The sequence below is a fragment of the Rhinolophus hipposideros genome (genome assembly GCF_964194185.1).
Source record: "Rhinolophus hipposideros genome assembly, chromosome: 2".
In the NCBI taxonomy this organism is placed as follows: domain Eukaryota; kingdom Metazoa; phylum Chordata; class Mammalia; order Chiroptera; family Rhinolophidae; genus Rhinolophus; species Rhinolophus hipposideros.
The window spans coordinates 41,433,011-41,460,887 of NC_138048.1; the positions used below are offsets into that span (position 1 = coordinate 41,433,011).

Consider the following 27,877-nt stretch of genomic DNA (forward strand, 5'->3'; position numbering starts at 1 on the left):
TGATTTTTCAGTTTTAGATATTATCTTTTGTCTTCCAATTATGGAACACAAGAATTTTGTTTCCTTTCACCTCTTCTTGCCCTCATTTCTAATTCCCCCATTCTCCCAAGTGAAGTTATAATTTTGGTTAGATCAATATTCAATACTTGCTTTGTTTTGACTAAGTTTCCTGTTCTGAGCTGTGCCATAGAATAAACCATGACATTTTCTTTTCCGTGCTTTTTCTTATCCCTGAATTTCATTATTGATTATTTTATCAGTATTATTTATAACTATTTCATCCCCTAAAGCTCTGTTGTATAAACCTCTCATACTCCTCATTCACCTACTGTATTGTAGCCTCTAACTGGCTCCAGTCAGGTCCATGGCCCTGTGTGTGGCTGCACAGCTATCATCCTGGGGGTTCTTGTTGCCCATCTCCTGTTTCCTACATCCCATGTGTTCTGCTTTCTTGATTTACTTCCTCCTTTTAATGGAGTATATCCTCTCAGAGCTTCCTGAGAAAGAGAGTATGGAGGTAATATTTGAGATTTCACCTGTCTGAAAATTTTTTATTCTGTCCTTCCCCTTGATTATAATAGTTTGGCTGGGGATAGAATTCTAACTTAGAAATAATGTTCCTACAGAACTTTTAAATCATTGCTTCATTGTCTTTTACTTTTCAGTGTTACTGTTGAGAATACTGAGGATATAATCAATCCTAATCCTTTAATCTTGAGATTCATGCCCTTTAGTTCTGGGAAGTATTGAGTTTTATAGGTGATGATTTCCCTCCCTCCTAAAATTCAGCTGTTGGCCTTCTGTAGACAGGTTGTCTAATCTTCTTACCTTTTATTTCAAGCTTCCATCTCTGCTTTTTTGTTCTGCTTCCTCAGCGATTTCCTCAACTTATTCTTCAAATTCTTCTATTGGGTTTCTCAATTTTTGCTAACAAGTTTTTAATTTCAAAGAACTATTAGTCCCCTGAAGTTCTTTTATGACATTATGATCTTTTTAAATAACTATAATCTTTATCTCTCTGACTATATTACTGATAGTTAAAAACATTTTTTTCTTCTTTTTGCATACTCATTTTCCATCAAAATCCTTGGATTTATATCCTTAGTGTTAGAGGATTTCTCTAGATGTCTGTAGTCGTTGGTTGTCTGCTTGTGTGAATCAGAAGCTCCTAACATGTGGGTCAGGCTGGTCTACCCTGACCTTCTCTGTAGACTTGGCTGGACTGTTAGTTGAGAAATCCTCATCTCAGTATCTTTAGGTGTTTCCTCTTGGATCGATCAGTTTCCACAAAGACGACTCTTTCAGTCTTCTATCTGGAGGAATAAGGACTGGCTGCTAGCATTTTAGAAGCTGAGTGAAAGAAGAGGGATGGGGCGGGGGGAGGGGGGTCAGGGCAGAGAGGATGGTCTCAACATTCGGTATATACTTTTCTCGTTTAATCCCCGATTTTGATATGGTACCACTGTCCTTCATGATGTCTTGGTGTCCCCCAAGCCAGACAACTAGAGACCCTCTGTTTTATCCTCTCCAGAAAATAAAATCTTAGGCTTCTGCCCTGGTAGTAGGAGAGGTCAGATGTACAAAGGTTCATTCAATCACCTTTCTCCTTATTCCTACTTTGAAAGATTCCTGGCCATCAATTCCTGAGGCTTTTGAGGATTCCTCAGGGTAAATTTGGTTGGTTCTCAGCTTCTCTACTGTTAACTTAGGATTCAGCTTTTTCAGGCTTGCTAAGTCATCCATCTGTTTTCCAGTTTCCAAAGTTGTGTTGCAGTTGTCACTTTTTATGTTCTCCCTGCCCCCCCCCCCCTTGTGGCTTATGTCTTTTAAAAAAGTCCCCTTACAGTGCTTTTATTGGGGTTTCAGGAGGGGAAAAAACTGGATACATGTATTTCATCCACTTCCTCACTGTGCAGTTCACTCCCGCCTTGTTTCCTTCCTCCCACCTTCCACTGATATTGCTTGAGCTAAGGTCCCCAGTGACCTCTCTGGCTTTTAACATTATTGTATTTTTTTTTTAGTTTTCACCTTACCTTGTCAGCATTTTGATAGAGCTGACCTCTCTTTTCTTAAAATGTATCTAATCTTGCTTTCTTTAAAACCCAGCTTTATGGTGAAATAGCTCATATATTATAAAATTCCCTTTTTAGAGGATTTTTAGTATACGCACAAGGTTATGCAACCATCAGCATTATCATTACCCCCGAGAGAAACCCCAGGCCCATGAGCAGTCACTCCCATCCCTCACTCTCTCAAGCAACTGGCAAACACTAATTGATTTTCTAGTTCCATAAATTTGCCTATTCTGGACATTTCCTATAAATGGAATCATACAAGATATGGTCTTTTGTGACCGCTTCTTTTACTTAGCATAATGTAAAACTACTTTTTGCTTTAAAACCATCCCCTCTCCCTGACCTCTTCCTGGCCCAATGCTCCAGGCTTTGTTAGATTCTCTTCTCTGCAGCCCCTTTAGGTGCATTCAATCCCCTACCTTGGAATACCGCATATGCCATTGACTCCCAAATCCATCTCCCTCACCCTGAACTCTTCCCTGAGCTCCAGACTCATACAGTGACTTGTCAACTTGGTATCTTCACCCGGATGCTAACAGGCATCCCAACTGATCATGTCCAGAACAGAATTCCATTTTCATCCTGAGCCAACCCAATTCTCTAGTTGACCTTATTTTAGAAAATGATGCTAGCATCCTCCAGTTGTTCAAGTCAAAAACTGAATATAATGTGTAAGTACCTATTTGTGTGTGATTATTTGTTTTACTTTATCCCTCACTAGTCTGTAAGCTCCATGAAGGCACAGAGTGTCTATTTGGTTCACCATTGCATACCCAGTGCTTAGCACAGTGCCCAACATGTAACAGATAAGCAATAAATATTTGAATGAATGAATGAATGAATGAATGAATGCAAAGAATAAGACGTAATTCTTGCTCTCAAGTTGCCTACAATTTTATTAGAGAAATCAGATGACATGTATATTGTTAAAGGCTATAAAAAAGTACAAAATTAAGTGTCAAAGTAAATAGTAATGCTTTGGGAATTTAAAGGCAGGATGATTAGGGAAAACTACATAGAGACAGTTGGGGTGAGTGAGTTTTAGATAAGACAAACAAGAGGATAATAGTAAGCACAGGCCTGGAAGTGGACTTTGAGTTGTTTAGGAGAGAGTGAGACCGTTGCAACTTCAGAAACCATTTAAATAACAAGGCTTTCACTTTAGATAATTTGATTAAGGGATGCACTGGGAGGCAGAATACACAGTACATTGTAGGAAGCAATGCAGTTCTACAGCAAATGGGAAGATCCGATAGCAATCATACTGCCAGATACTCTGAGGAATCAGGTGTTTTATAGTCAGTCTTTCATTTGGGCGTCAGTATAAACAAAATTATTTTAAATGTAAATGTAAACTTTTGGCATAAAAATAACCAGAAAACTTGAAACAATCTGATTTTGAAAATTATTTTTTTTGCAGTTGAAGAGCTCACTCATTATGCTTCAGAGAACCTTTGATCTACTAAATAAGAACAAGGCTGGCATGACTGTGGACAGCCAGTGATCTTAAGGACTGAAAATGTTGAGATACTTGGAACTAAAAGAAAACATCCAGGAGAAAAACCAGAAGATGAAGGATTTTAATTGTCATAGGAACATTTCCATATTTTCTCATTACTGGTACTTCTAATATGAACATTTTTTTAAATAACATTTGTTAGATATTATAATTAGTCTCTGATGGCCTTAAGAATCCATCCTTTCACTTCTTATACCAAATTTTAAGCTGTGAATGTCTCCAGTGACGTATGAAATACATGGTGGATTTGAATTTCTGTGATAGGAAAAGAAAATGAGACACTCTGAACTGAGTGATAATGACCTCATTTCTACAGTGAGGTTTGAAGTTTGATGCTTTATCTGTTAACATAGAATCAATATGTATCCAATGTATGTGTCTGCTTTCAGTTGAGATACACTCAAGAGGCTAAAGAAGATAATATAAGAAGAAACCTCTAAATCATTATGAATTTTGTAGGATCCATTTTCCGGCATATACCATTTCTAGGTTTGTATACTACAGATATTATATCTTCATTAACTTAGCATGCAAATTCACTAGTCAGACCTTTTGACTCTGCATGTTGATGATTATTATCTCAAAGGTTCTTTAGCCATGTTTTATCTTCATGAAAGAAATAGTTGTTTCTTCTTCAGGTAGCTATCAGAAGTGAGATTATCTTGCCTCTTTATATGGCAGAAGTGTCAATTGGCAGAAGTCAATTTCTTCTGTCAAATTTCTTCAAGTCAAATGGCAGAAGTGTCAGTTTCAGAAAAGAAACAGAGTAGGATACCAATACTCAAAATGAAGAATGCTCTGAGTTTTAAAAACCAGAAGATTAGGTTAAAATCTGGGCACTTAGTGACAGATCAAATAAATACTTGAACTAAGCTTGGCTTCAGCTTAGCACTCTTTCAGGTGGAAGTAAGCCATCTGATTGAAAATAATTTGTGGATTAGTTTTCAGTGGTCACATATGGCTTCATTTATTCATTCATATGTATGGCTTGTTTAACTCATTAACTTATAAGCCAGACACAAACTTTAGCGCTTTAACAAAAAATTTGGGTACCTGATCTCTCAATGCAAGTGCATTGACACTGATAGTAAGTCAGACACAAGCTTTGGCTCTTTCATAAAAAGGTTTTGGGCATATGTGTGTCAATACAAGGCATATATGTCTCTGGGACAAGAGAAAGAGTAATTTGTATATATTACTGTTTGAACAACTATTGCCTTTAAATTTCTTTTTTTTCCCAGTCAGCACAAACACATGGGATGGTTATAGTCATTTCTGAGATGCCTGTAGAGAATGAAAGGATTGACTCGATCAGAGGGAAAATGGGTTTCTGTGGGTGAATCCCAACTCACCTACTTTGGGGTACCACTGTAATACTTACCTGGGGGGAGGGTTGATAAGGATTTATGAGGTGTCTGGCTGTGAGCAAGACTGACTGGATTATAAACTTGAAACCTTGTTCTCTGTTAAATTCACAAAAATGATCAGTGACAAGCTGAATATTTTTGAGACGTTTCTTAAAAAGTTGTACTTCATTACATACCTCAAAGATAATGACCAAAGTAAGTTGCTTTATAAATTACCTATGACTAAATATGTATGCATGCAGAATTCAGTAATTGTTTTGAGTTTGTTATGTAAATTGAATACTAATAAGGCCCCAAATCTCCGAGTTGTCGTGATTTTTTTTCCCCCTTCTTTTTCTGTTAAAAAAAAAGGGTAGAAAGCCTGCTGAAGTGAAAACACGTACACTGGCTTACATTCTTTTCAAAATTTTGTGCAAAAATAAAACCCAAAGAAGACTCTCATCTTAGAGCCATGCCATTTCAAATATGCAGACGACTGGAACAGAAGTACTAGATAGGCGTGGGGGGTCTAATGTAGAGATGGCTCACCAGAAATAAACGAACAAGTTGGATAATTATCGCATCAGGACAGTTATGGACCTTTAAGGGAAGTGGAGCGGAGTTGGGGTGGGTACCTCGGTACCATCTGGTTGGTGGTGGAGATCTGCCCCAGCGCCTGTTGCGGGCGTCTGAATGAGGGCTGGCTGCCCTTCGGGTCTCAGTACTTGGGATCCTCCACGTCTGGAGTTTCCCGCATTCCCGCTTCCACCCCTCCCGGCCCGAGGGCTCTGGAGGCTGCCCCGCCCACGCGCCGCCCGCCGGCACCTGCGAGGCCCAGCCGGGCCGGGCCAGCCGTCGGCAGCGGGCGCGCGGCCCCTCCTCCCCTCCAGCGCCGGCCGCGTGCCGGGGGCGGGGCCTCGCCGGCGGGCTCCTCCGGGCCGGGGGCGGCGCACGTGCGGGCGGGTGGGGATGCCGGGCGCCGGGGGCGGGGCTCCCGGAAGCGCGCGCGGACCCGCGGGGCTGCGGTCACAGGTGGGCGGCGGCGGCGCGGGCGCGGCCGAGCGGAGTCGGGGTCCCGGACACTCCGGCCCTCACGCCGGGGGCTCCGCGAGCGGAGCTGGGCACGTCCGCGCCTCCGGAGGAGCCGACCTTTCTCCCCGCTGCCTGGGCGCCTCTGGCTGCGGCCGCACCTCGGCCCCGGAGCGCAGGTAACTTCCCTTCCAAGGTCATTTGGGGCGGGGCGGGGCGGGGCGGGGCTCGCGGCCTCCAGGTTTGTGGGGGCGGGAGAGGCGCGCCCGGCGCGGGGCCCGAGTGGAGAGCGCGGCTGGCAAAGCCGGGTGGGACCGCGACTCCGAGCGCTGTCCGGGCGCCGGCGGCCCCCCCCCCGCCCCGAGCCGGGTCCCTGGTCCCTGCAGCCGGACGCGTCCGCCGGCCCCAGCGGTAACCGCTGCGCCTCTGCCCGCAGCCCCGAGGGTGAGTTTCCGCCCGCGCCCAGGTTGGGGTGCGGACCGGCCGGCCCTCCCGAGCACACACCGGCAGGTGCGCGCTGCCACCCGCGTCCCGCTGTCCCCGGCAGCGTGGTCGGCTGTCACCATGGGAACGGCTGGTGCCCAGACGGAGCAGCCCTGGAGGGGAAGTGGTGGTGAGGACGGCGTGGAGCCCCTAGAGCCCAAGAGCTCCCTGTCTGGTCAAGCCGAGTCCGAGAAGCTTGGTGAAAATGGGACCCCCTCCCCCTCTTCTCATTTTTGGTTTCTCAGGCGTTGGCGGTTAATCAGAGAGGCGTGGATGTGTTTACGAGATGTGAGTTGTGTTCCTTCCACCTTCACCTTTTGAGGGCTTCTTACGCCTCATGGTGAAGGTGGGAATCATGACCCAGAAGGGCAGCATGAAGCCAGTGAAGAAAAACAAAGCGGAAGAACCTGAATTAGAGCCCCTGTGCTGCTGCGAGTACATAGATCGAAATGGAGAAAAGAACCACGTGGCTGCCTGTTTGTGTGATTGCCAAGATCTGGATGAAGGGTGTGATAGGTAAGAGCAGTGTTTCTTGGTGCCGACTCCACTATCCCTTTTGAGAGCTACCTACCATATGTGTACTTGCAGCATAGCCGTCCGGAACACTAGAATTTGCTCGAGTCTATTTCCAAGTGTCTAAAATTGAGACTTGTCTTCTATGTCAAGGGTGAGGATTTTATAAGCATGAAATTACTCAGTTGTGCAAAAGTGTTCAGCTCAGTGTACTAGGACGTTATTATTTTTCGTACGAAGGGAGAAGATGATGGAGAGAACAGGCAGATGAAGGGCAAGTTAAATGTATAAAATGTATAAAAAAAATAAAATGCAGGCCAGCAGAATCTGGCAGTAATTTTAAAAGGAACATATTAGTACCAGAAAGTTTGTATGTTCTCAGTGGTCTCAGCGTTTAGAGATTGACTACTTGAGACTGGGCTGCACCTGGCCACTAAGGGCCTTGAGGGGTTGCAAGATCATTTTCCTGCTGTTGGAACTGGTTTCACCCCTTGTTTCTGGGGAGGAAATCCAACCAGAAGGCACCTCCCTCCCTTGGACTGGCTATTTTCAACATGAGCAGTAACATTGCCTCATTGAATGCTATTGTATTTGGCTTTTATTTTCACTGTTATCCCAAGTGATGGAAATTACTGTCCAAAAGGATAATTTTTAACATCAGTGAAAAAATTTTGTGTGAAACGATCTTTTTCCATTTACTAAGTAATTACATATTTTTGTACATGTTATTTCTAAGCAATTATCCATTTTTCAATCCATTTTCTAAGTAATTATATATTTAAAAATTGTCGCCATATGGAAAGCATAATGTGGGAAGAATAAGGATGTTGGAAACTTGCTTTTCCCATTAATAGTTACTTCTGCTTTAAAAAGTCATTGCAATGGCAGATTGCTGATTTAGAAGTTGGTGCATTAATTTAGCTATGAAGAGTATTCTTGGGGACCACTGTGATCTTGACACCTGAATACCCCCTAACCTTCTTGCAATTCTACTTGACGATGTCTGTAGTCTTTTTTACAGGTGTCTTTAAACATAGATTCTTTAGACTTAGTCTAAAATCCATACTGAGAAAAGAGAGCACTTTGTGCTAATGAATGGAGAGACGATGCTGCTTTCACAATCTCCATCACTCACGACCGCAGCTCTTCCATTAACCTGCTAACTCGTCCTCCCTCCCAGCCCTCGAGACCTGGGCTGTCCCTGAGTTCTCTCCTCTGCTCTCTCCATACGCTTGTCTGGAGATAGGCTCCCAGCATTTCCACTCTCCCGCTGCTCTGGATGACTCCCATACAGTTATCTCCCACTTCCAAGTTCTATCCCTGTTTTTGTTTCAATTGTCTGAAATCAGTGCTATCATTTCTTAAACTGTTCCTTTCCTTACTAGCCTAAGTGTGCAGAAAAAAAGTCAAGCCTACCATGGGTCCACCAAACATAGTCATTTGAGTCATATTAGTTTGATCTCCGTTCTTCCCTATGCAGACCCCTGTCCCTATGGAACTGGTTTACTCCCTGGGCCCAGGACGAGTTTTGTGCTGTACACGTCTGTCCCCCGGAAGGCTCCCTCCCTCCCTCTCCACCTGTATAACGGCAAGCCAGCTGTCAAGGTGGAGCACAGATCCCACCTTTGCAGCAAGGGCCCCTCTAATGACTCCACCCAGAAATGCTCACTCCCCTCTGCGCATTCCTTGTGATGTTTGACCCATCATAGTTCACTGGGTGATTTTGCTGCTCTGTCCCTTATCTGATATATAAGTTCCCATCTCTTCATACTAGATTGTGAAATTTTTTGAGACTTCTATGTCTGTACATACCCACCCACCCACATCTTGCATGGAATATGTGTGTATATATATGAATTTGTTTCATGGAGAACTAGTTTTCAACTGTTACTTAAATATCTTCTCGTTCCTATTAAAAAATGATACATGAATCTACAAAGCTCATGTTTAGTAGTCAGGAAGTAGAATACTTGGCCTTTGGCCTCTTATCATTTAGCCTGCTGTTTGGCCTCCAGTATTCAGTGGTTTTTAATTCAACAAACTTACATGAAGTACCTTCTCTTTGTGTTCTTTCTGAATAGATGGATTACGTGTAAATCCGTGCAGCCAGAGACTTGGGAAAGAATCATGGAGACACTCTCTGATCGCCTCCGAATTCCTTGGCTCAGAGGAGCCAAAAAAGTGAACATTAGCATCATTCCCCCTCTCATCCTCCTGCCCGTCTTCCTTCGCGTGGCTTCCTGGCATTTCGTCCTGGGGGTGGTGGTTTTGACTTCCCTTCCTGTGCTGGCTCTGTGGTACTACTACCTCACTCACAGAAGGAAAGAGCAGACCCTGTTCTTCCTGAGCCTTGGGCTGTTCTCCCTGGGCTACATGTACTATGTGTTCCTGCAGGAAGTGGTCCCCAGAGGGCGTGTGGGGCCCACTCAGCTGGCTCTTCTTACCTGCGGGTTATTTCTGATCCTCTTCGCCCTGTACAGAGCCAAGAAGAACCCAGGCTACCTCAGAAATCCAGCGGGCAATGACAGGTCTCTAGGCAGCGGCCAAATGGAGTGCCTGAACAGAAAAGGGCAGGAGAAGACCAGAGGGTTCCCTAGCACAGATACATCAGGCAGTCTCAACAGCCGCACGCTGAAGGATGGCCTAACGGGCTCTTCCAGGATGTTGGCTGGAAGCCCCACCAAGGTGAAAGAGGACTGGTGTGCCAAGTGCCAGCTGGTGCGACCAGCCCGGGCGTGGCATTGCCGGATATGTGGCATGTGTGTGAGGAGAATGGATCATCACTGTGTCTGGTATGTGGGAAAAATGTGGAGACTTGCAAAGTGTGACTTCACGTGAGACTCTAGCCGTGTTTGATCTTCCTTGTATCATCCTGAAATCTCTCTCCTTCCCAGCCTTACACCTTGTAGATATTTGTGAGCTGTTATGCTGTTCCCACTTAGTCATCAGTTTTTTAAGTTTCACCAATTTAGTTCTTTCACAGTCATTTCCTGAAGGTGTTTTTTTTTTCTTTTTTGTTATTCTCCTTTGAGCTGCCCCTCACTTATCTTCTCCTTTGTAAAAGAGAAGCATTTACAGTTGAGTGATTTTTTTTTTTAAAGAATTTATCAGAATCAGTATAGGAGTGTTTCCTTGTGCTATTCCTTTTGAACAGAGTTCAAGAATGTGTTCCCATGTTTTTAGGTGATTCTTTTGTCCTCTCGCCATACATCCTTAATCATTTTAACACTACTGATGATTTCTGGTCTACGTTATTGAGTTAAGTCCTCACCAGATAACTTTCTATTTGGTTATTGATGGGGAGATGGGCTTGTCTGTTACCTACCTGCTGGCCAGTGACATATAAGGACACCGAAGGCCCATAAGATATAAAGTGCAACTGTTACAGATAATGTTGCAGCTTTACTGAATAAACCTTAAGCTAAAGGAAGTGTAATTCATTCATGTGTGACTGCTGTAAGTAACATGTTTGCAACTTTGTTTTAATGCAGTCAGTGGTCAATGAATCCTGCTTTTTATGGCTACGATTCTGGTTAGGTAACATATTTCCCCTCAGAAGGGGACATCGGAGAGGGTGAGGGGCCAAAAAGCCAGGAGTGCATTGGGGTGGACCTCAAGTGCAGGGCTCAAATACGGGACAGCGCTTTTCTGGGGCTTTGTCTTTAAGAGTAAACAGTATTTTCATTTTAGACTTTTCCATTTCTGTGTTTTTGTCATTTATTGCTGTGTGTGAATGTGTGTGAGTGTGCGGCCCGTTTACAAGTGATGGTTTGCAGAGAGCCTGGCAGCCTCACCCGCTGGGGCATCTTGGCGTCTCTGTACATCCTGCCCTACAAATGGCTGTGACATGAACTCTTTTTACCGAACAAGTCTGCATATCATCAATTTGTTCTCCACCCTGCACCATGTTTTTAAACTCTTGGGAGACATATATATATATATATATATATATATATATATATATATATATATACACACACACACACACACACACACATACATATATATATATATTTTTTTTAAAATATATTTTCCCATGCTGTGTAATACTTCTGATTTAGCATTTGTAGGTTTTCATAACTCTGATCAATCACCCTTATCATGGTGATTACAATATTAACTCTGCTCATAGCTGGATAATACAGTTCACTTACTAATATTTAGAGATTTCTTAGCCCAGCTCTGCTTTTTACTTCGTCTTGTCCTTAAATTAATGGTATAATTTCACTTTTCAAAGAGCAGAGACTGTAATACTCTCTCTCTCAGTAGACAAAGTTTTAATTCCCTAAAATTGAAAAATAAGAGAACTTTTTAATAACTGAAATTCACACTATTCCTGTTTTAAAAGCTTTTTTGCTTATTATGTGAGTTATAGAGAGAACTTTTAAAAACGTGTTTGCTTTTCCCCCCTCTGCTGTTTTGAGGATAAATAGCTGTGTCGGAGAATCAAATCATCAAGCGTTTGTCCTTGCCCTTTCCATCTTCTTGCTCACCTCGGTGTACGGGATCACGCTGACCTTGGATAGCATCTGTCGAGACAGAAGTGTCTTCACAGCTCTCTTCTATTGTCCTGGAGTGTATGCCAATTACAGGTGAGGTGGGGTTACTGCAGCCTGAGGCCCACGGAGGAGGGAAGGGGTGTCGTCATTAACGTAAGGGACTGCTGTCGGCTGCTAGGCTAGGACTTCTCAACCAAAACCTCGGACGGGCTTTGGGGCTGCTGAGGAGCCCAGAAATTGCCATCAAAATTGTGCAATGCATAGGTGCATTTTTGTAGGACGTCAGAAGGATCATTGACCCTTAAAAAGTGAGGAACTAGTACTGTATAAGTAGGACCAGGCTTCCTCAGGGACTTCCAGCGTCACGTGCCCAAGCAAGTGACAGTGAAACTAAAATAAGCAAATACAAGTCCCAGTATGTGGTCCATTTCGTCATAAATATCAGGAACTTCTTACTTTACTGCTGCTTTCTGGTGCTTTTTAGCCCTAGTTGCATTTACTGCTGACCCTTTTGTGAAGTGCTTATAATCTCTATAACCTTTCTTTTCTATTTAACCTGTGTTGGTTTTCCCTGTTCCACATTTTGAAAAATTACCGCTCATGATTACTGTGGTATCTAGGTCAAAATTTCCTTCAGTGTTATTAGTTTGGGCACATTTCTGTATTGTGAAGATCTCCATACTTTGGCAGAAGCTGGGAGTTTTCCCCTTTGGCCTGAACCGCCCCCTCCCCTGAAAACCAATGCCTCTGAGCCCCTGCCTTTCTTTGTTCCCTCCCCTCTCCCATTTTCCTCTGATGTGGGAGCTCTGTGGTTTCCTCGGGTCCTATCTGAGCTGGGGCAGCTCTGCCCCCACAGTCCTTTTCTTTCTCCCCTCTGTTTTCAGAGCACTCCCTGCTTTACCTACACAGTGCCCATGCAGGTCTTTGTGTTAGGCTGTGGACCGATCTCCACGGCCATCCTAGACGTAGACATGTATGAGCATTATTACAATAGATTGGTTCCCCCCCTCAGGGGAAGTTCTTTCTTTCTCTATGTTGAGAGTCTTAGTAGGTTGTGAAATTTTTCAGTAACACTGGAATTCTTCAGTAATTATCGTTCTTAGTAGGTTGTGACAGATGTCCTAACGCAGAGCATGTTACAAAGCATGGGTTTTGTAGACTTTCTGTGGGCCACTGAAATGAGGACTGCAGTCCTGCCATTGGTTCTCACTGCTCTTTACAGCGACTCGTGTCTCCCAGCTGGGCCTTAGCTGGCCTCACCTTTGTGGTGATTTAATCATCTCCAAGGTGCCTTTTGGCTTAACAAGAGCAGATTCTGAATGAATTTATTTCCATGTAACTCCTTGGAAATCTTTGAGTGAAAGTATTCAATTGGCAGACTTGAACCGGTAGCCTCCTCTCACAGTCTTTACTAATGAGCTAAAAGGAGCTTTCTTGTCCTGTGTGATTCTGTTTGGCTTTAGGAAGCTGAATTTGAAATGTGAAGGTGTGCCTACACATCTTACAAGTAAAGGGCTTCTAGTCTGGGGAGTTGTCATTGGGCTTGAAAAGAATTGAAATTAAGGACTTCAGCACCGTGCCTGGGTTCCCACCATAGCTTCCTGAGGATGTTTATACCAATCTCGTGGTGCCTTCGTTTTCTCTGGAGTTAAGAACAAATTAGGAATTATTCATTCAACAAACAGATTTTGAATGCTGTTATGTCATCATGTTGGTTGTATTGGGGTACAAAATGCAAAAAAAAACACACCAAACAAAAACCTTGCTATTCTACTAGAACATACTAGAAAAAGAGGCACCAATGATTATAAAATACAACAGAACATGTTAATTAATGGCCATGAGTTAAACAGGTTATTGGCGTTTTGAGGATAGAAAAGTGTTTTCTAGTGGAGCAACTGGGGAAGGTGCCCAAGTACTACATGTGTAGAAATGTCAGAACAGTGAGCGCTTTCTGAATGTGAAAAGACCGGCTGCCCTGACGCCCCCATTCCACCCCCAGCTCGGCCCTGTCCTTCACCTGTGTGTGGTACTCTGTGATTGTCACTGCCGGCATGGCCTACATCTTCCTGATCCAGCTGATAAACATCAGTTACAATGTGACCGAGAGGGAAGTCCAGCAGGCCCTCCGACAGAAGACGGGGCGCCGGCTCCTGTGTGGGCTCGTCGTGGACCCAGGCCAGTACAATCGGGGTTTCCTGCGGAACTGGCACCTGTTCTCCACCCTGGGCACTCGCCCCTTCCACCACCCTGCTGAGGACATTGTCTGAAGTGCCTTCTGCCTGGTGGGCGGCGTGAGGGGTGACTCCTCCCTCCGCTCCCTTCCATCATACGCTTCAGGGTCCACGCAGGATGTTTGTTTTTATCCCCAGTTTCTTAAAGGCATTATAGGGCCATGCTCAGGTTTAGAGAGTGGACTGTGAAGAAAGTAATTTTTCTGACTTCACAACTTAAGAGATTTTTATATTGGAGGAGTAAAAGTAGAGCCATTCCTTTCCAGTCACCTTGTTAACTAAACCTCCAGAAGTCGAAAGGATGTGGATTGCTAATGCACAAATTGATAGAAGCAATTCCCGTCCATTAGTGTGGGAGAGGCTTGGATTAGGATAGTTTCTCGTCCCTCCTTTACTCGCTACCGTATTTCCCCGAAAATAATACCTAGCCGGACCATCAGCTCTAATGCAATTTTTTGGAGCAAAAATTAACGTAAGACCCAGTCTTATTTTACTATAATATGAGACTGGGTCTTATATAATGTAGTATAAGATCCGGTCTTATTTTACTATGAGACCCGGTCTTACATAAGACCAGGTCTTGTATTAATTTTTGCTCCAAAAGACGCATTAGAGCTGTTGGGGTGGCTAGGTCTTATTTTCAGGGAAACACGGTAATAGCCATATGATCTGTAGTGGAGTCACTTCCCTGAGTCTCAGGTTTCTCTGTAAAGTGGAGTACTGATGCCTGCCCTGACTCCCTCAGATCTGGTGTGAGGGACAAGGGCTCTGAAAAGCACTGGGAAATAATGGAAATGTCAGAGAGGTATGAAGTATTAGGAAAATCCCAAGACTGAAAAAACTGTTTGTGGGTCAGAACACTGAAGCCAATATTATTCATCTGTTTTCAGCGTTTCAGAGTAAAAAGAGGTCCCCAAATCCCATGCTGTACAGTTACGGGAGTTTCTGAAGTATTAGACATGAACTACTCCAACTGGTTAGAAGATGACCGGATGGTTTTATACTATCATCTGAAAAGACAGTTGACAGAATTATAAAGAGAATTATTGCTGGTATAATGTATGGTGGTCATGATTTTAGGTGATGTTTATCTTATTTCTTAGATATTTATTGTTTATATTTACTCTAAATAACTCCAGTAGGCATTCATGTTTTTTCCTCTCTCCATGTCTCACCTGCTGAGGTGCTAGCCACACTGTGACGAAGGCTGGAAGAGAACAGACACTCCTACAGGGAACGCTTCACTCTCTTTCCTGGATAGGGTGGCTGGTTAATATCAAGGGCTTGACTTTTTTTCCTTGTTCATATAAGTAATTTAAATGCTGTCAGTTACAGCACTAAGTCGCAATAATCCGTCTTCTGGAATTCACATTCTGACATGGACTCTATTTGAGGGGTTGATTGACATCTTCCTACTTAACTTGCACATTACTTCTCATTCACCTTTCCCTAGATAAAAGTATCTCACCAGGAGAGAAAAACAGGGTATATGTGTTTTCCACTAATTAATGGATTACTGTTCTTCCCTAGCTCTTCCAAAAATATCACATGGTTTCTTTAATCATATTTCAAAACTGAAAATGGAAAAAGGATTAAATGTATAGAATGGGTTTATTCTGCCATAGATTTAAAATGAGGCAATTTCAGATAGCGAAAATACCCTCCTGAAATACTTGGTTTTGTACCTGTATTTTTTATTTATTTATTTATTTTTTTGCAGTCCCAAAGATGAATTCATGAGTCCTTAAATTTCCCTTGGCTTATAAGGGAAACTATTGCCAAGTTTTTCAGTCTTTCTGTGCATGCTGCTATAACAAAAGGTTTATAAATGTTGAGAGGAAATAGTGCTACTTCCTGCATCTCTGCCCTCTGCAGCTAGCACCCTCCTGAATCCCACCATTAACTGAGACTCCTTCAGACAGCTTGTTCTCCCCAGAGATGGTTTGTTTAATGAACGATAGGCTCTGAAATCCCCTGGGATGAGCCAAAGAGCAAGTCGGAGGGTGTTAGGAGAGGCTGTGGTTTCTACAGTGATGCACTCTCCCTGGCCCAGAGTCAAGCATTCATTTGGAATTAACGTTGGATCTGATATAACTCATTCCTTTTTGTGTAGGTTTGAGATAAGAGAGACAGTAATGAAGTCCAGTCAAGCATATACGGCCAGAAATCTCTAGTTGTAGTCTCTTGAATGCTAGATGTATAGCCAACTCTGATTGTCTAGCAGTTGATGGTAACATCCATAGGGACATTAGTATAGTCAATAACTTGAACCTCTTGCTGAATCTTTAAAAACTAGCAAATATGATGTGGTGATGATGAGTCATACCTAAAAGTCCAGAGTCAGCTGGAATAGTTAGGAATGATCACCCAGTAGCGCTCCCTGGATGGGGCAAGCCGGTGTCCCTCTCCTGGAGAAGGACTCTGTACGTTACCCTGGATTATTGGAATTAAGATGCTTGTTTTAAGTTCCTTGAGAACTTCATGATTGGCAGTTTACAGAAGAAAGCTCAAATCTTTGAGAAGCTGGTTTTGTGGGGTAAGAGTCTACTGAAGTACTTGCACCAAAAGGGGAGCCAACAACGGGCTCCATTAGCAGTGCTCTAGGCTCTGGGACGTCCTTTCCCTGGATACCCAGATTATAGGACACCCAGATTATAACCTTTCTTATAATCTGAAGCTTTTGGAAGGATTTTGTTGCTCTAAGGGCAAAGCCTCTGGGAACGAATGAGTCCCAGAGAAGCACTTGGGCTAGTGGCAGCCCTGGGAACTGCCCTGTAGACCTGTCAACCAGCAGTCTGTTGGCCACAGGAGCAAGTTAACTGCCCCTCCCCCCAGCATAATTCTAGACAAGTGAGTTCCCTTCTCTCCCTCCACATCCACAGCCTCTGTTAATAAACACACTGGATGTCAACTTAGTGAATGATTTAATGTTTTCTAATGTAAATTGCTGAGCATGAGCATTGCTGTCATGCTCCTGTGTACTGTTCCTAGGGAAGAGAAATGGGTCCATTTGAAAGATTCAAGGGAGAAAGAGATAAGGATCAAGATTGTAAGAAAGGAGAAAAATCCTTCAATATTTAAAATGTTTCTTATGCTACCCAGAGAGTACTTTGTGGGCCCACATGAAGTTAACTGACCATCGACAACGGCTGTTGGGTAGGTTTCCATGATGCTGCTGATATCGAGCCTTACGTGTGTTAGGGACACGGCTGCTTGTCTCGCCTCAGCCACGTGTGTGCATGTGTGTGCGCGTGCGAGGATACTGTGTATCTCTGCTATCCAAGTATGTTTTCCTTTGGCAAATGAAGTAATTGTTGTCTTCCCCTGTACCATCTGCCTCACAGAAAGACTGCTACCAACTTTCTCTTATGCAATAGTCCTTGGAGCTTCGAGTATTTTTCACAAGAGAAAATTTTCTATACTAGAATCTTCCACTGCCAGAAAACACAGTGCCAGTAAGGTTCTTTGTAATACTGACCATCTGCTTAATAGATTATATTTCCACTGGATAGACCATTAGATTTTTATTACAAAACTCAACTAATAGAAGCAAAAATATGGCATCTAGAAGCACAGTTTTAACCAGGATGTTTAAAAATTACTGTTCTGTCAGGTTTAAGTGTTTCTGTAGGTAAGTAGGTTTACATGACGTAACTTCATTTGAGTCGTATTTTGGTACCCTGCATTTTCAAAAGGAGAATTTCCTCGGATAAATGATGGATGATGGAGACTTGCTTGAGGCACCTGTTTGGTTTCCTCATCAGCAGCTCGACCAATGAGCCATTCTGTATTAAATGTCGCAGAGACGATGCAGGCAGAGAATGAGCGCTGTGCTTAACTTAATGCTGAATGAACCTCACTGTGTTCTCGTGGATGTTTGCTGCAATACAAACTTTTTGTAAAATCAGCTGAATTTCATGCTGCTGCTAATGGCCAGTTCTCCGTACTTCCGCTGGCCCTAAGTGTTTCAGAGTAGGCTCAGCAGCAGGCCAAAGGCTGAATGGGGAATGAAGACAAATTTCTTAGAGGCTGCAGCTATTTCCACGTCAGGCTTGTGGCTTATTACTACTCCAGTCTTCCTGATAGCACCTTTCAGTTCTAGAAAATTCATACTTTAAAGCAAAGCTTTAAAACCAGATCTAGTTTATTCTAGTAATCGATGCAACTAAAATCCTTTTCTTCAGAGGACGTCACTGACAAGATTCCATGTTACAGAACTCGCAAGTTCAACTTGGGATCGGACACTCTCACTGATTTGATGGTTTGACTTGTTGGGGCTTTGAGCCTTTTCATTTGATTACGTTTCTGGGTCTGATGTTGGACTAAGAGAAACCCAGGAATATTTATTTAATATGAAAATTAATATTTAACTGGCCCAGCAACATTAAAAGGGGTTTCTGAAGCCAACTCTGGGAGCTGTGGGTTAAACATTTTGCACTCTTTTTATACTTGTATTCATATCTTCTTATCACCTCAGACTCAGACACAAGGCCTTTTAAATGGAGATTTAAAAAATTACTGCCATTTATGTAAAATAAGGTACCGTGAGCAAGTTATTTACATGGAAAATAAAGTGCTTTCTTTAAGCAAACTAGTTGGTGTTTCTTGGTATGTCTCCTGGACTCCTCTCCTCTAAGAAAGCCTGCATTATAGCTGGGCTGTGGTCTCTGCTGCCTGGATGTCCCCAGCCTGTGGATGGACCTATACCACTTCTACTCCTAAATTATCATTTTCCTGGTGTCACTTTTCCAGTTCTGTAAGCCAGGGATATTGCTTATTGAGCATTTGTTAGCAGTAACATTTCAAGTCACATCTTTAAGACAGCCCAGAAAGAAACATAGGTCATTTACTGTTATTTTCCTGTGTCTCTTTAGAAGGTTCTATAAGTAGGTAAAAAGTTCTTGCTCGCCCAATCAGAATATGGGCTGCTAAAGACTCAATTTCTAAATGATGCTTGAGGCCAAATAAAAATAAAAGAAAACTTAAGCTTTCTGGATGTATTTAGGCACCTGGCATGTTTACTTAGGGATTCACCCTTATCTACAGGCTTGGTATTAAAATTGGTGTTTGATTTCTGGGTTCTACTGTGTTTCCCCCAAAATAAGACCTAGCCGGACAATCAGCTCTAATGCGTCTTTTGGTGCAAAAATTAATATGGGTCTTATATTAATTTTTGCTCCAAAAGACGCTTTAGAGCTGATTGTCCGGCTAGGTCTTATTTTGGGGGAAACACGGTACTATCAGTCCATGTTCTATAACTGTAGTATAGTTAAGTATAAACAGACAGTGATTTAGATGGAAAGAAATTGAATATGAGTACTTTCATTCCCATTTTCTTTAGCAACCATCAATCTTAAAAATAATTTTTAGATGACAACTGTATAATCAGTCACATTAAAGGAAAAAATGTGGGGACACGGACACCGGAAGAAATGAAGTTCAACTTAGGGTGTTCTGTTGTATCTGAGTAAATCATCACATATCTTCCATAGAAAAAGGACAGAAGTCATTTTGCAGGTGGCAGAGCTAGAAACCCCTTCTAGGAAGTAAGGCATGATAACAGAATGTATTGAACACACCGAATTTTACTTTACCAACTCAGATTTTCAACTTACCAAACAATAGTTACGTCAGGGCTATAAGGGCCTTCTATTTCACTCTGTACATTTATCTCCCTGAATTTGTTGTAATAAACATGTATTTTGTAATGAAAACAATTTTTTCTAGCAGGTAATTCAGTTCACAGAAGGGAGCATTTTGTCTGTATAGTCTTTAGCACCTTAACGACTAAAACATTCTTTGAATTCAAGATAAACATCTTGACATACAGAACAAACTGAGCTGAGGACTAGATGCCACATCAGGTATTAGAAGTTGCAACTGGGAGCACGAACAGACATTCAAATAAATTGATGGGCTGCCTTTGACAGTCATTAGCTTTTGGCAGTTCCCTTCCTGCTTATCAAGGTGCACTGAAGAGAAGTATCTGTGGTCCCCCAATTTCTCTAAAATTAGGATACGCTGTTACCCTTTGCACCAGCTACACAGAATACCTTTCGATATGTGGTTTTCCATTGGGGTGGGTGAAAAAGGACGTGGTCTGGCAGAAGGCCTGTTGCCGATGCTGAGGTATGAGATGGATGGCTCCTTTCCTCACTAATTTTAATTTCTATTTAATTGGAGTTACATTGGTCAACAACTCTTGTTAAGCTATAAGGACACATTTTCCTCCACAAGCTCAGGCAAGCAAACACTTGCCCTTTTTAAAGTTTATGATGCTAAAAATATGTAGGATACATTTGAACAGCGGAGCTCTCTCTAGACTGTTCCTTTGGATAATCCTGCTGTGACAAATGATGTAGTGAACTGATTAGCAATCTAAGAAATAAGGAAGTGCAAATTCACAAAATAATTCCTTTGCTCCAAGAAGGATGTGACAGAACATAAACCAGGTGTATGCGCGTATGTGTGGGTGGGTAGAGATGGCACGTGCATACTATGGACCGGTGGACACCCCCCTCCGAACACTGCACTGGCTTGTGTGCTCTGCACACGCAGGACTCCTCTTCCACGAGGGCCGAGTACACGGCGGCTGGTACAACTACATCACGGTGGTGCCAGCGCCTGGAAATCTGGAAGAATCTCAGCTACCTTCTTACGGAGTTGCTCTCGCCTTTCTTCTCTTACTCTTTCCTCTTGCATAAATTTTGCAAACTTCTTCCATGTCTGAAATGTGATCCAGAGAATCCTCCTTCAAAAATAAAAAGAAGAAAAAAAAGTGAAATGCTAAGAAAAAGTTGGCTTTCCATCTGAAGAACATTAAACACTTTATAAAAGAATCATACTTATGTGACTAAAACATAAAAGATACGGAAATCACAGCTGGAATTCAACTGAGAAATGCTATGAAGAAAATAAAGCAACCAAAGTGGAAGGGAATGACTAATAGGTTTTATTTTCTATCAGGTGGATTTGGAAAACTCTGAGAAGGTGACACTTCCATACCTACACAACAGTCGTCACACGTCAACAAAGAGGCATCTGCCCACCACACTATGCTCATGAAGAGTGTACCCACTCACCAAAGAAGGACAGCTCATTTGTTTACTCTCAAAAGGAAGTATATAATGAAACTTAGAGCATTTCTACTCGAAATGCTTAAAATTACAAAGCAAAGGAAACATGTAATAACCTTATTCCCCAAAGAGAATGGATCACTATATCAGAAATATTAATATGGCATACACTATGAGCCCACTTATATAAAGTTCCAAACCAGATGGTAGCCTTGAAGGCTGCATACTTAGAAGGTACAAGCAAAAAACGAGACAAAAAAACCCTGAAATGTTCATTATAAAAATGAGATTAGTTTACCTTTAGGAAGGAAGGGGCCGGGCTTGTGATTGGCGGGAAGCCAGCAGGGACTTCTGGGGGCCCTACTTCTCGACCTTTCTTGACCTCAGTGGTGGTGACACGGGGTGTCCACTTTATAGTAATTCATTAAGTGGTATTTGTATGATTTAAGCACTTTTCTATATTTGTGTTTTATTTCACGATAATGTTAAAAAAAGTTGAACTTCAAAGATAATCCTGTGTGACAAGAATACATTCTGGGATTCCCACGCCTGCCCGGTGTCGCCAGTGCCCAGCTCTCCCAGCCTCCATGTCACCCCATCAGGCATGTTCAAGGCACAATACATTGCAGAGCAATCATGAAGCCCGGGAGTGAACCTCCTCGGACAACCAGTCCTCACCTGTCACTATGCTGCACCGCAGCCTTGTGCTTGCTCTGAGAAGTGACCTTGGCCTCCCTGACCACGTTGAACCAGGCCCAGAAAATCTTCTTCTGAAGGAAGTGTACACACTGTCTCTGTACTTCTTCCTCCAGGTCACTCAGGTACTGGGGATGAGGAAAGGAACAGAAGTGAGAGAAAAAGGTCACAGAGAATTAGAGCAAACAGTACTAAAGAGAATGAAAGCAAACACAAAAAGGAACGCAGGACCCCAGAGGCGCAGGAGAAAAAGACACCATGCAGACAAGGTAATACCCTCTGGAATGTATTTAAAAAACAATGGAACCAGAGGGGTAAAAACATTAGACTGAGGGGGCAGGTTTCTGGCAAAATCACTTGGGTAATTACAGGACAAGAAACGAGTATAAAAACAAGCTGGTATAATGACACGTTACATCTTTAAAAAGATGAACACTGTGTGTGAAAAGAAACGTGCTTAAGGTTTTATACTAACAAAAAACTGAACTGACGTTTTCATATTCATTTCAAAGCAATGAATGAGCTTGATCATACGTTCTTGAAAAAACAATGACTTTCTGGATTATGAACAGATTATTGCATCCAGTTTTCTCACACAGCAGTGAGCAGAGACATGCATTTAAAGCTCCCTTCCCCGTGGCCTTGCCTGCCGCCATCTGCGGATGACTCTCCTGAGCAACGTTTGGGAATAAAACTGGTCGGCCTGGGCCGTCTTCCTGGCCAGGCTCTCCCAACTATGCTGGAACCAGGTCAGCAGGCATTTCCTCTGCAGGGCCAAAGAGTGATGTTCTTCAGCCACCTGGACAATTTTTTTAAATAAGAAAAAGGAAATTATTTCTTGTATCTTAAATCATTTCAGGAAACACACATCCTCTGGGCAGACGATGTTGCAAACCCTATGTAGGCAGCTACTAGAGAGAAGAAGAATCTTACAGACATTCAGCCTATGTCCCCAAAGCTTTGACTACTGACCCTATTATGGGGGGGGGGGGTTAGATTTATATCACGCATAGCCTTTCAATGCTGACTCCCTGAAGACCATAGTGACTGGCTGGTTATTAGGGAAATGGGATAAACAACCTCCAAAGCCATTATCTCCCTTGCCTTGAGTTTTGAAGTGGGTGGCTGGCAATATTCTCAGTTTGTTCTCCTGGAGCTTGGACAGCAATTCCATAACAAACCTCTCTTTCTATGTACTTAACCACTGTCAAATTGAGGGAATGCCAATACTTTGAATTAGTTTTGTAGAATGAGCTGTCACCAGCACTGAAATTTAGATATTATCAATAAACCACAAAACCATTTGATAGAAAAATAACATGATGAATAATTCAGTGTCTTATCAATTTAAAAGGTTCAGAGCATCATTCTATCAAAATAAACTTACAACTCAAGAGTTTATAGATTTTAAAAAGTAGGGGCAGCCGGTTAGCTCAGTTGCTTAGAGCTTGGTGCTCTTAACAACAAGGTTACCGGTTCGATCCCCACATGGGCCACTGTGAGCTGCGCCCTCCGCAATTAGATTGAAACAACTACTTGACTTGCAGCTGATGGGTCTTGGAAAAACACACTAAAAATAAATACAAAAGTTTAAAAACAATTTAAAAAAGAAACAAGAACTATCCCAAATAAACATTCTAATTCTACACCTAAAGGAACTAGAAAAAGGACAAACAAAACCCAAAGTAAACAGAAGTAAAGAGTGAAGCGTGGAAATAAAATAGAAGTTTTTAAAAAAAGAATTGAAAAAATAAAACTAAGAGCTGGTTGAAAAGATAAAATTGATAAAGCTTTACAAAAAAAAGTAACAACATTCTTTCAAGAGGCAGGAAGGAGAAATCCTTCCCTCTTAGACAATTTACACATTTTGCTAAGCCTTGCTAGCCCCCCAGCCCTGTGAATGGGACTGATCCAAGTGAGTTTCTTGGCAGTCATATACTTCTGGGCCAGAGTGACCACCACAGGGCATCTCTGTGGCACCTGAGCTGGCTGCCTGTCCTGACTCCTCCCAGTCTGGGAGCCAAAGGCAAGGGGAGCCAGAAACATACGGCCTTCTCCCCTCCCTTCTCTCCACCCTCAGGGAAAACAGAACCAGGAAGGAGAAGATTCTCAGACGGCACCTTCCAAGTTCTGAAAATGGTTGTTGGAATAAATGGAATACAGCATGACAAGGAGAAAATTCTGAGATGTTCTAAATTACAGAGGCCAGAAACAGAGAAAGAGAGAACTGTCAGGCTGGCCAGCTAACAAAAGACTACTCACATTCATTCCTTCTACTGCCTTTGGAATTTTGGATTAACCTCCCGGCGGCTATTTCTGCAGATTATTTTCAGGCACCGTCTAACTCCAGAAGCCTCAGCTTGTTTACATGTGGGCTTTCCGGACTGCTGCCCACAGCCAGTCCACAGGAGCAGACATTTCTTTATGCAGACCTGGCGCCTATCCCAGGGCTGGCCCCGCGTCACCTTCCCCCACCCCTTTGCCTACAGTGAATGAAAATTGGTTCAGATCTCTTTCGTTCCCTTTCTCCCTACTTGATGTATTAGGTTGGTGCAAAAGTAATCGCCACTTTTGCAATTAAACCTTTTAAACTGGATTACTTTTGCACCAACCTAATATAAAAACGTTTGCAAAACTCTGGGATGATGGACATGCTGTCTTTTTTACCTAGCCATGGTGCTGGTGGTTTAGGCTCCATGCCCCAAGACCTGTCTTTTGGCTAGCCTTCTGGCTCAACGAAACCTTACTTAAAAGAGACTTCAATTGTGGAAGTTAATTTGTTGTTGTTGTTTAACAAGCAAGCACATGTGACTTTGAGGGAAACATGCTAAATAACTCTTCTGAAAAAAGTGTTATGAACAAGCCCTCTTTCTTTCTTGATTTTTTTTCTATCCCTTCCTGGAAGCCAACTCTAATGGGTGAAGAAGCCATCCCTTCCTCTTTCTGTCCTCTATAATTTTTCGTTTTACTTTGTATTTTTTACTTTCAGCTGGTGGTTGGCACCTATGCACGCCTGACTCCTACAGCACAAAAGCATGGCACAGCCGGGCAGGGTTTGTGGAGGAAGACAGTGCCCAGCTCCACTCGAGCTTTGTAACCAAGGCACTGTGTGACTTTCAGCAAGTCAGTTCTCCTCTCCAGGGCTCTGTCCCCTTATCTACAAATTGAGAGCGATGGAGAGATTTGCTAATGTTCTAAAATTCCATTATCTTGTGATACACTGAATAGTGGCCCCTCAGCAGCAGCCTCGTCCTGATCCCCGGAACCTGTAAATATGTGACCTTACATGGTCAAAGGGATTTTACAGCTGTGATTAAGTGACAGATCCTGACATGCGGTGATGATCCCGGATTAGCTGGGAGAGCCCTAAATGTAATCGCAAGGGTCCTCCTATGAGGGAAGCAGGAGGGTCTGGAAGAGATTGGAGTGACTCGAGAAAGAGGCCAGGAGCAAAGGAACGCAGGTGACTGCTAGGAGCTAAAAAAGGCACGATGTTCCCCTTGGAAGCTCCAGGAGGGACTTGCCCTGCTCATAGTTTGACTTTAGTCCAGTAAGTTTGATTTCGGATTTCTGACCTCCACAATTTTAAGATAATAAATTTTTGTTGTTTTAAGCCACTAAGCTTTGTATTAATTTGTTATAATAGCAATAGGAAACAAATACATTTGTTATGAACTAGAGAGGTGATTCTCAATATATGGTGCTCAGACTGCTTGTATCAGAATCCCCTGGGCTACTTTTTAAAAATACCAATTCTCTGATACCCCATGTTCCCCCCCACCTTCCCGCGCACAACCACCCAGACCTACTGTAAATACTTGGAGGTGGGACCTAGACAGTGCATTTTTATTGGTTCTCCAGATGGTTTTATGAAAAATTTTGGAAATGCTGGTTTCAGATAGGTGATTTCTTGTTTTTATTTTAATTGGGGTTTTCTATTAATATATTTAAAGTCTATAATTGTTATTTTGAGCTCAAACTCTGTTTCTATTTTTACATTGTTATGAATACATTTTTAAAACTTTAATTTGGTTATTCACCCATAGATTCTATTTTGTTTCTAAATGTCATACCTTTCTTGATTTTACTCAATCAAAACCAAGGACCAAAAAGAATAGTTAATAAGAATATGAGAGTGAGACTTTCCACGCCCTGTCTGCCTTTGTGAATTAATAATTAACAATAAAGAAATAGATAAAAGCCAGATAAAACAAAATAAAACTAGGAACACTTAAATGAATAGCAAATTATCTGATACGACCAATCTTTGTGGTAATATATTGTAAGAAGCAAATTTCAATTCAAATTTTGAAATTCATTTCCAGATTCATTCACTCAGAAGACTGAGGAGTCATCGCTCCCATCTCATTACTAGGAAAAAGCCAAAGCAAAATAGCAATGGCCTCGGGCACAGATGGGTCTGGACCACCACAAATTGACCTCCTCCTCTGTTTTGGAATATTCAGTAGTTCAAGAACCACTGGTAAGGAGGCTGAGGGCAAAAAATTCAGGACAGTGTTAAAATAGTGGGAAGGGTATTTAGGAAAGATACAAAGAAGAAAAGAAAGTGTGAAAATAGAAAGAGAACAGAGAATGAAGAGTGAATAGACTGGCTAGGGAGGAAAAAAGCATCCTAAGTCACATTCACAGAGGTAGAACCTGCAGCATTACTTGATTTAGTGGGACTCTTATGATATGAAACATCTTTAATCCTGGTTTTCACAACCAAAAATACTACTCTTTTTAGTATTAAGCTGGCCAAATAAGAGTGGTCATCACTGGCACACCTTACTGAGCTTATTAACTAGAATTCTAAAGGTAACATTTTCTGTTTTGAGCTTCACGATCATTTAGTTGAATGCCCTGTTCTAGGAACTGGATAAATTTTAATTTCAATAGTATTTGATTTCATGTATCTTTGTGTTTCCTATAATAGGATTATACCCATACGCTTTGCGTATGATTTCATAGTGCCTCCTAGTGGAGTAGATGAGTCTCTTTCACTCCTCCATGACCTTCAGTTTAGTCCTATGACTTGCTCACACCAAAAGAATGTTAATAAAGATGATACTAGCAGAGATTTCATAGGGGTTTATATAACAGGATTTGGCCTTTGTATCTCAGACATTTGCCATGTGAAAAGCATGGCCTGAATAACTGCTACAGCCAGAAAGAGAGGCTATGGGGAGACCTGAACCCAATCCACAACTGGTCCACAGATATGAGTGAGAAATAAATGCTTGAATTATATGCCACTGATATGTAGCCACTGTTTGTTATGCAGCTTTATTGCAACAGAAACCTGACTAACAGACGTTATTTTTTTCTTTATTAAACACTGCTAGAAGTGAGAGAGGCTTCTGTTTACCTTGGAGGTATCTAATCAAAAATTTACTCTATCTTTTCCCACTCTATTCAAATACAGAAGTCTTTCTCTACTCTTGAAAGACCAAATCTAAACTCTTATCCAAAACAAATAAATACAAACACTCAATTCATTTATTTTTCTGGCTTTTAAATCATTAAAGAACCCCAAAGCGTAATTGGGTGTTTCTCCAATTTGAAAAATCCATTTTCTAATTTTGGGTGGTAACAGTGTGACACTATACCTGGATGTTTTGCTTGCTTTGCACTCTCAATCTCTTCCAAGGCTCCAGGACTTTTTTTCTTAGCAATACCCTTTCATAATGATTTTTGGCTATTGCTTCAAGCTGTTGGTTCCTCTTAATTCTCTTCTGTTTCTCTAGTTCTTTCTGAAAAAAATAAAGAAGTAAAAATGCTGAGAGTCCAAGATGGCAACATAGGAGCTCTTGAACTTCCCTCCTCCTTTGGATGCACTAAATATACAGCTACACACAAAGTTATTCCCTCTGGAAGAAATCCGGAAACTAGCTGAGTGACTCTTCCACATTAGGCAAATGAGAAACTACCCACATTGAAATAGGTAGAAAAGGCTGAGACACGTTCTTGCCATAAACTCATGCCTGGCACAGCACCACACAATAGGGAAGGCACTCCCACCTCCCAGCTTCTCTCTGAGGAGTGAAGGGTTTGGACTGCACATCTAGAACCCCAGCTTTTAAGACAACCACCCAAGGGATGGGGCCCCCAAACACCTTTCTCTGAAAGCCAACTGGGCTTGTGTCCCTGAGGCACACAAAACTATAGCAAACAAAGAAGTGGTTCTTAATGGATATGTGAGATCTCGCTGTGGCTATCCCCACAGGGCTCAGCCCTGAGGGAACAGGCAAAAAATGCCCATGTCCTAGTCTTTTCCTAAAAGGGGTTTGACTACATACTGTACAAGCTGCTGCTTGAGGGTCTGGTTTCTAATTTAGCGTGCATCTAGGGGCTGGCTGGATCCTCCTTAGAGCTTGGGGATCTTACCAGTGGGCACTTAACTCATC

The 27,877-nt window shown here is 42.3% G+C and overlaps 3 protein-coding genes across 10 annotated transcripts in view; 2 read left to right on the plus strand and 1 right to left on the minus strand.

The window, feature by feature from the left end:
• The window catches only part of GRAMD1C (GRAM domain containing 1C), a 91,594-nt gene extending 86,192 nt beyond the window's left edge, over nt 1–5,402 (plus strand). Inside the window, exon 18 of one of the 2 annotated variants that reach the window (XM_081029410.1) lies at nt 3,496–5,401. In XM_081029410.1, the coding sequence (XP_080885536.1) occupies nt 3,496–3,579 (84 nt within the window). In that variant the 3' untranslated portion in view covers nt 3,580–5,401. Of the gene's footprint in view, nt 1–3,495 lie in introns of both variants that reach the window. The other variant, XM_081029411.1, reaches the window with a different exon arrangement.
• A 535-nt stretch (nt 5,403–5,937) lies between these two features.
• Nucleotides 5,938–18,286, plus strand: ZDHHC23 (zDHHC palmitoyltransferase 23). Of its 7 annotated transcripts, none has more exons than XM_081027195.1 (6): nt 5,938–6,148; nt 6,698–6,968; nt 9,047–9,757; nt 11,390–11,557; nt 13,467–13,642; nt 14,589–14,790. In XM_081027195.1, exons 2-6 carry the CDS (start codon nt 6,790–6,792, stop codon nt 14,645–14,647), a joined length of 1,293 nt encoding a protein of 430 aa, XP_080883321.1. In that variant the 5' UTR covers nt 5,938–6,148; nt 6,698–6,789; the 3' UTR covers nt 14,648–14,790. The 7 variants fall into 7 exon arrangements, with proteins under 7 accessions (XP_080883321.1, XP_080883316.1, XP_080883319.1 ...); XM_081027194.1 differs by lacking the exon at nt 5,938–6,148 and adding an exon at nt 6,234–6,413 and having other exon boundaries at nt 14,589–18,286; XM_081027190.1 differs by lacking the exon at nt 14,589–14,790 and having other exon boundaries at nt 5,963–6,148; nt 13,467–13,869.
• A 720-nt stretch (nt 18,287–19,006) lies between these two features.
• Nucleotides 19,007–27,877, minus strand: part of CCDC191 (coiled-coil domain containing 191) — a 63,746-nt gene continuing 54,875 nt past the window's right edge. Inside the window, exons 13-16 of the mRNA XM_081027172.1 lie at nt 27,080–27,223; nt 22,117–22,269; nt 21,453–21,598; nt 19,007–20,449 (exon numbers count right to left, since the gene is read on the minus strand). Coding sequence (XP_080883298.1) covers nt 20,305–20,449; nt 21,453–21,598; nt 22,117–22,269; nt 27,080–27,223 — 588 coding nt within the window. The 3' untranslated portion in view covers nt 19,007–20,304. The remainder of the gene's footprint in view (nt 20,450–21,452; nt 21,599–22,116; nt 22,270–27,079; nt 27,224–27,877) is intronic.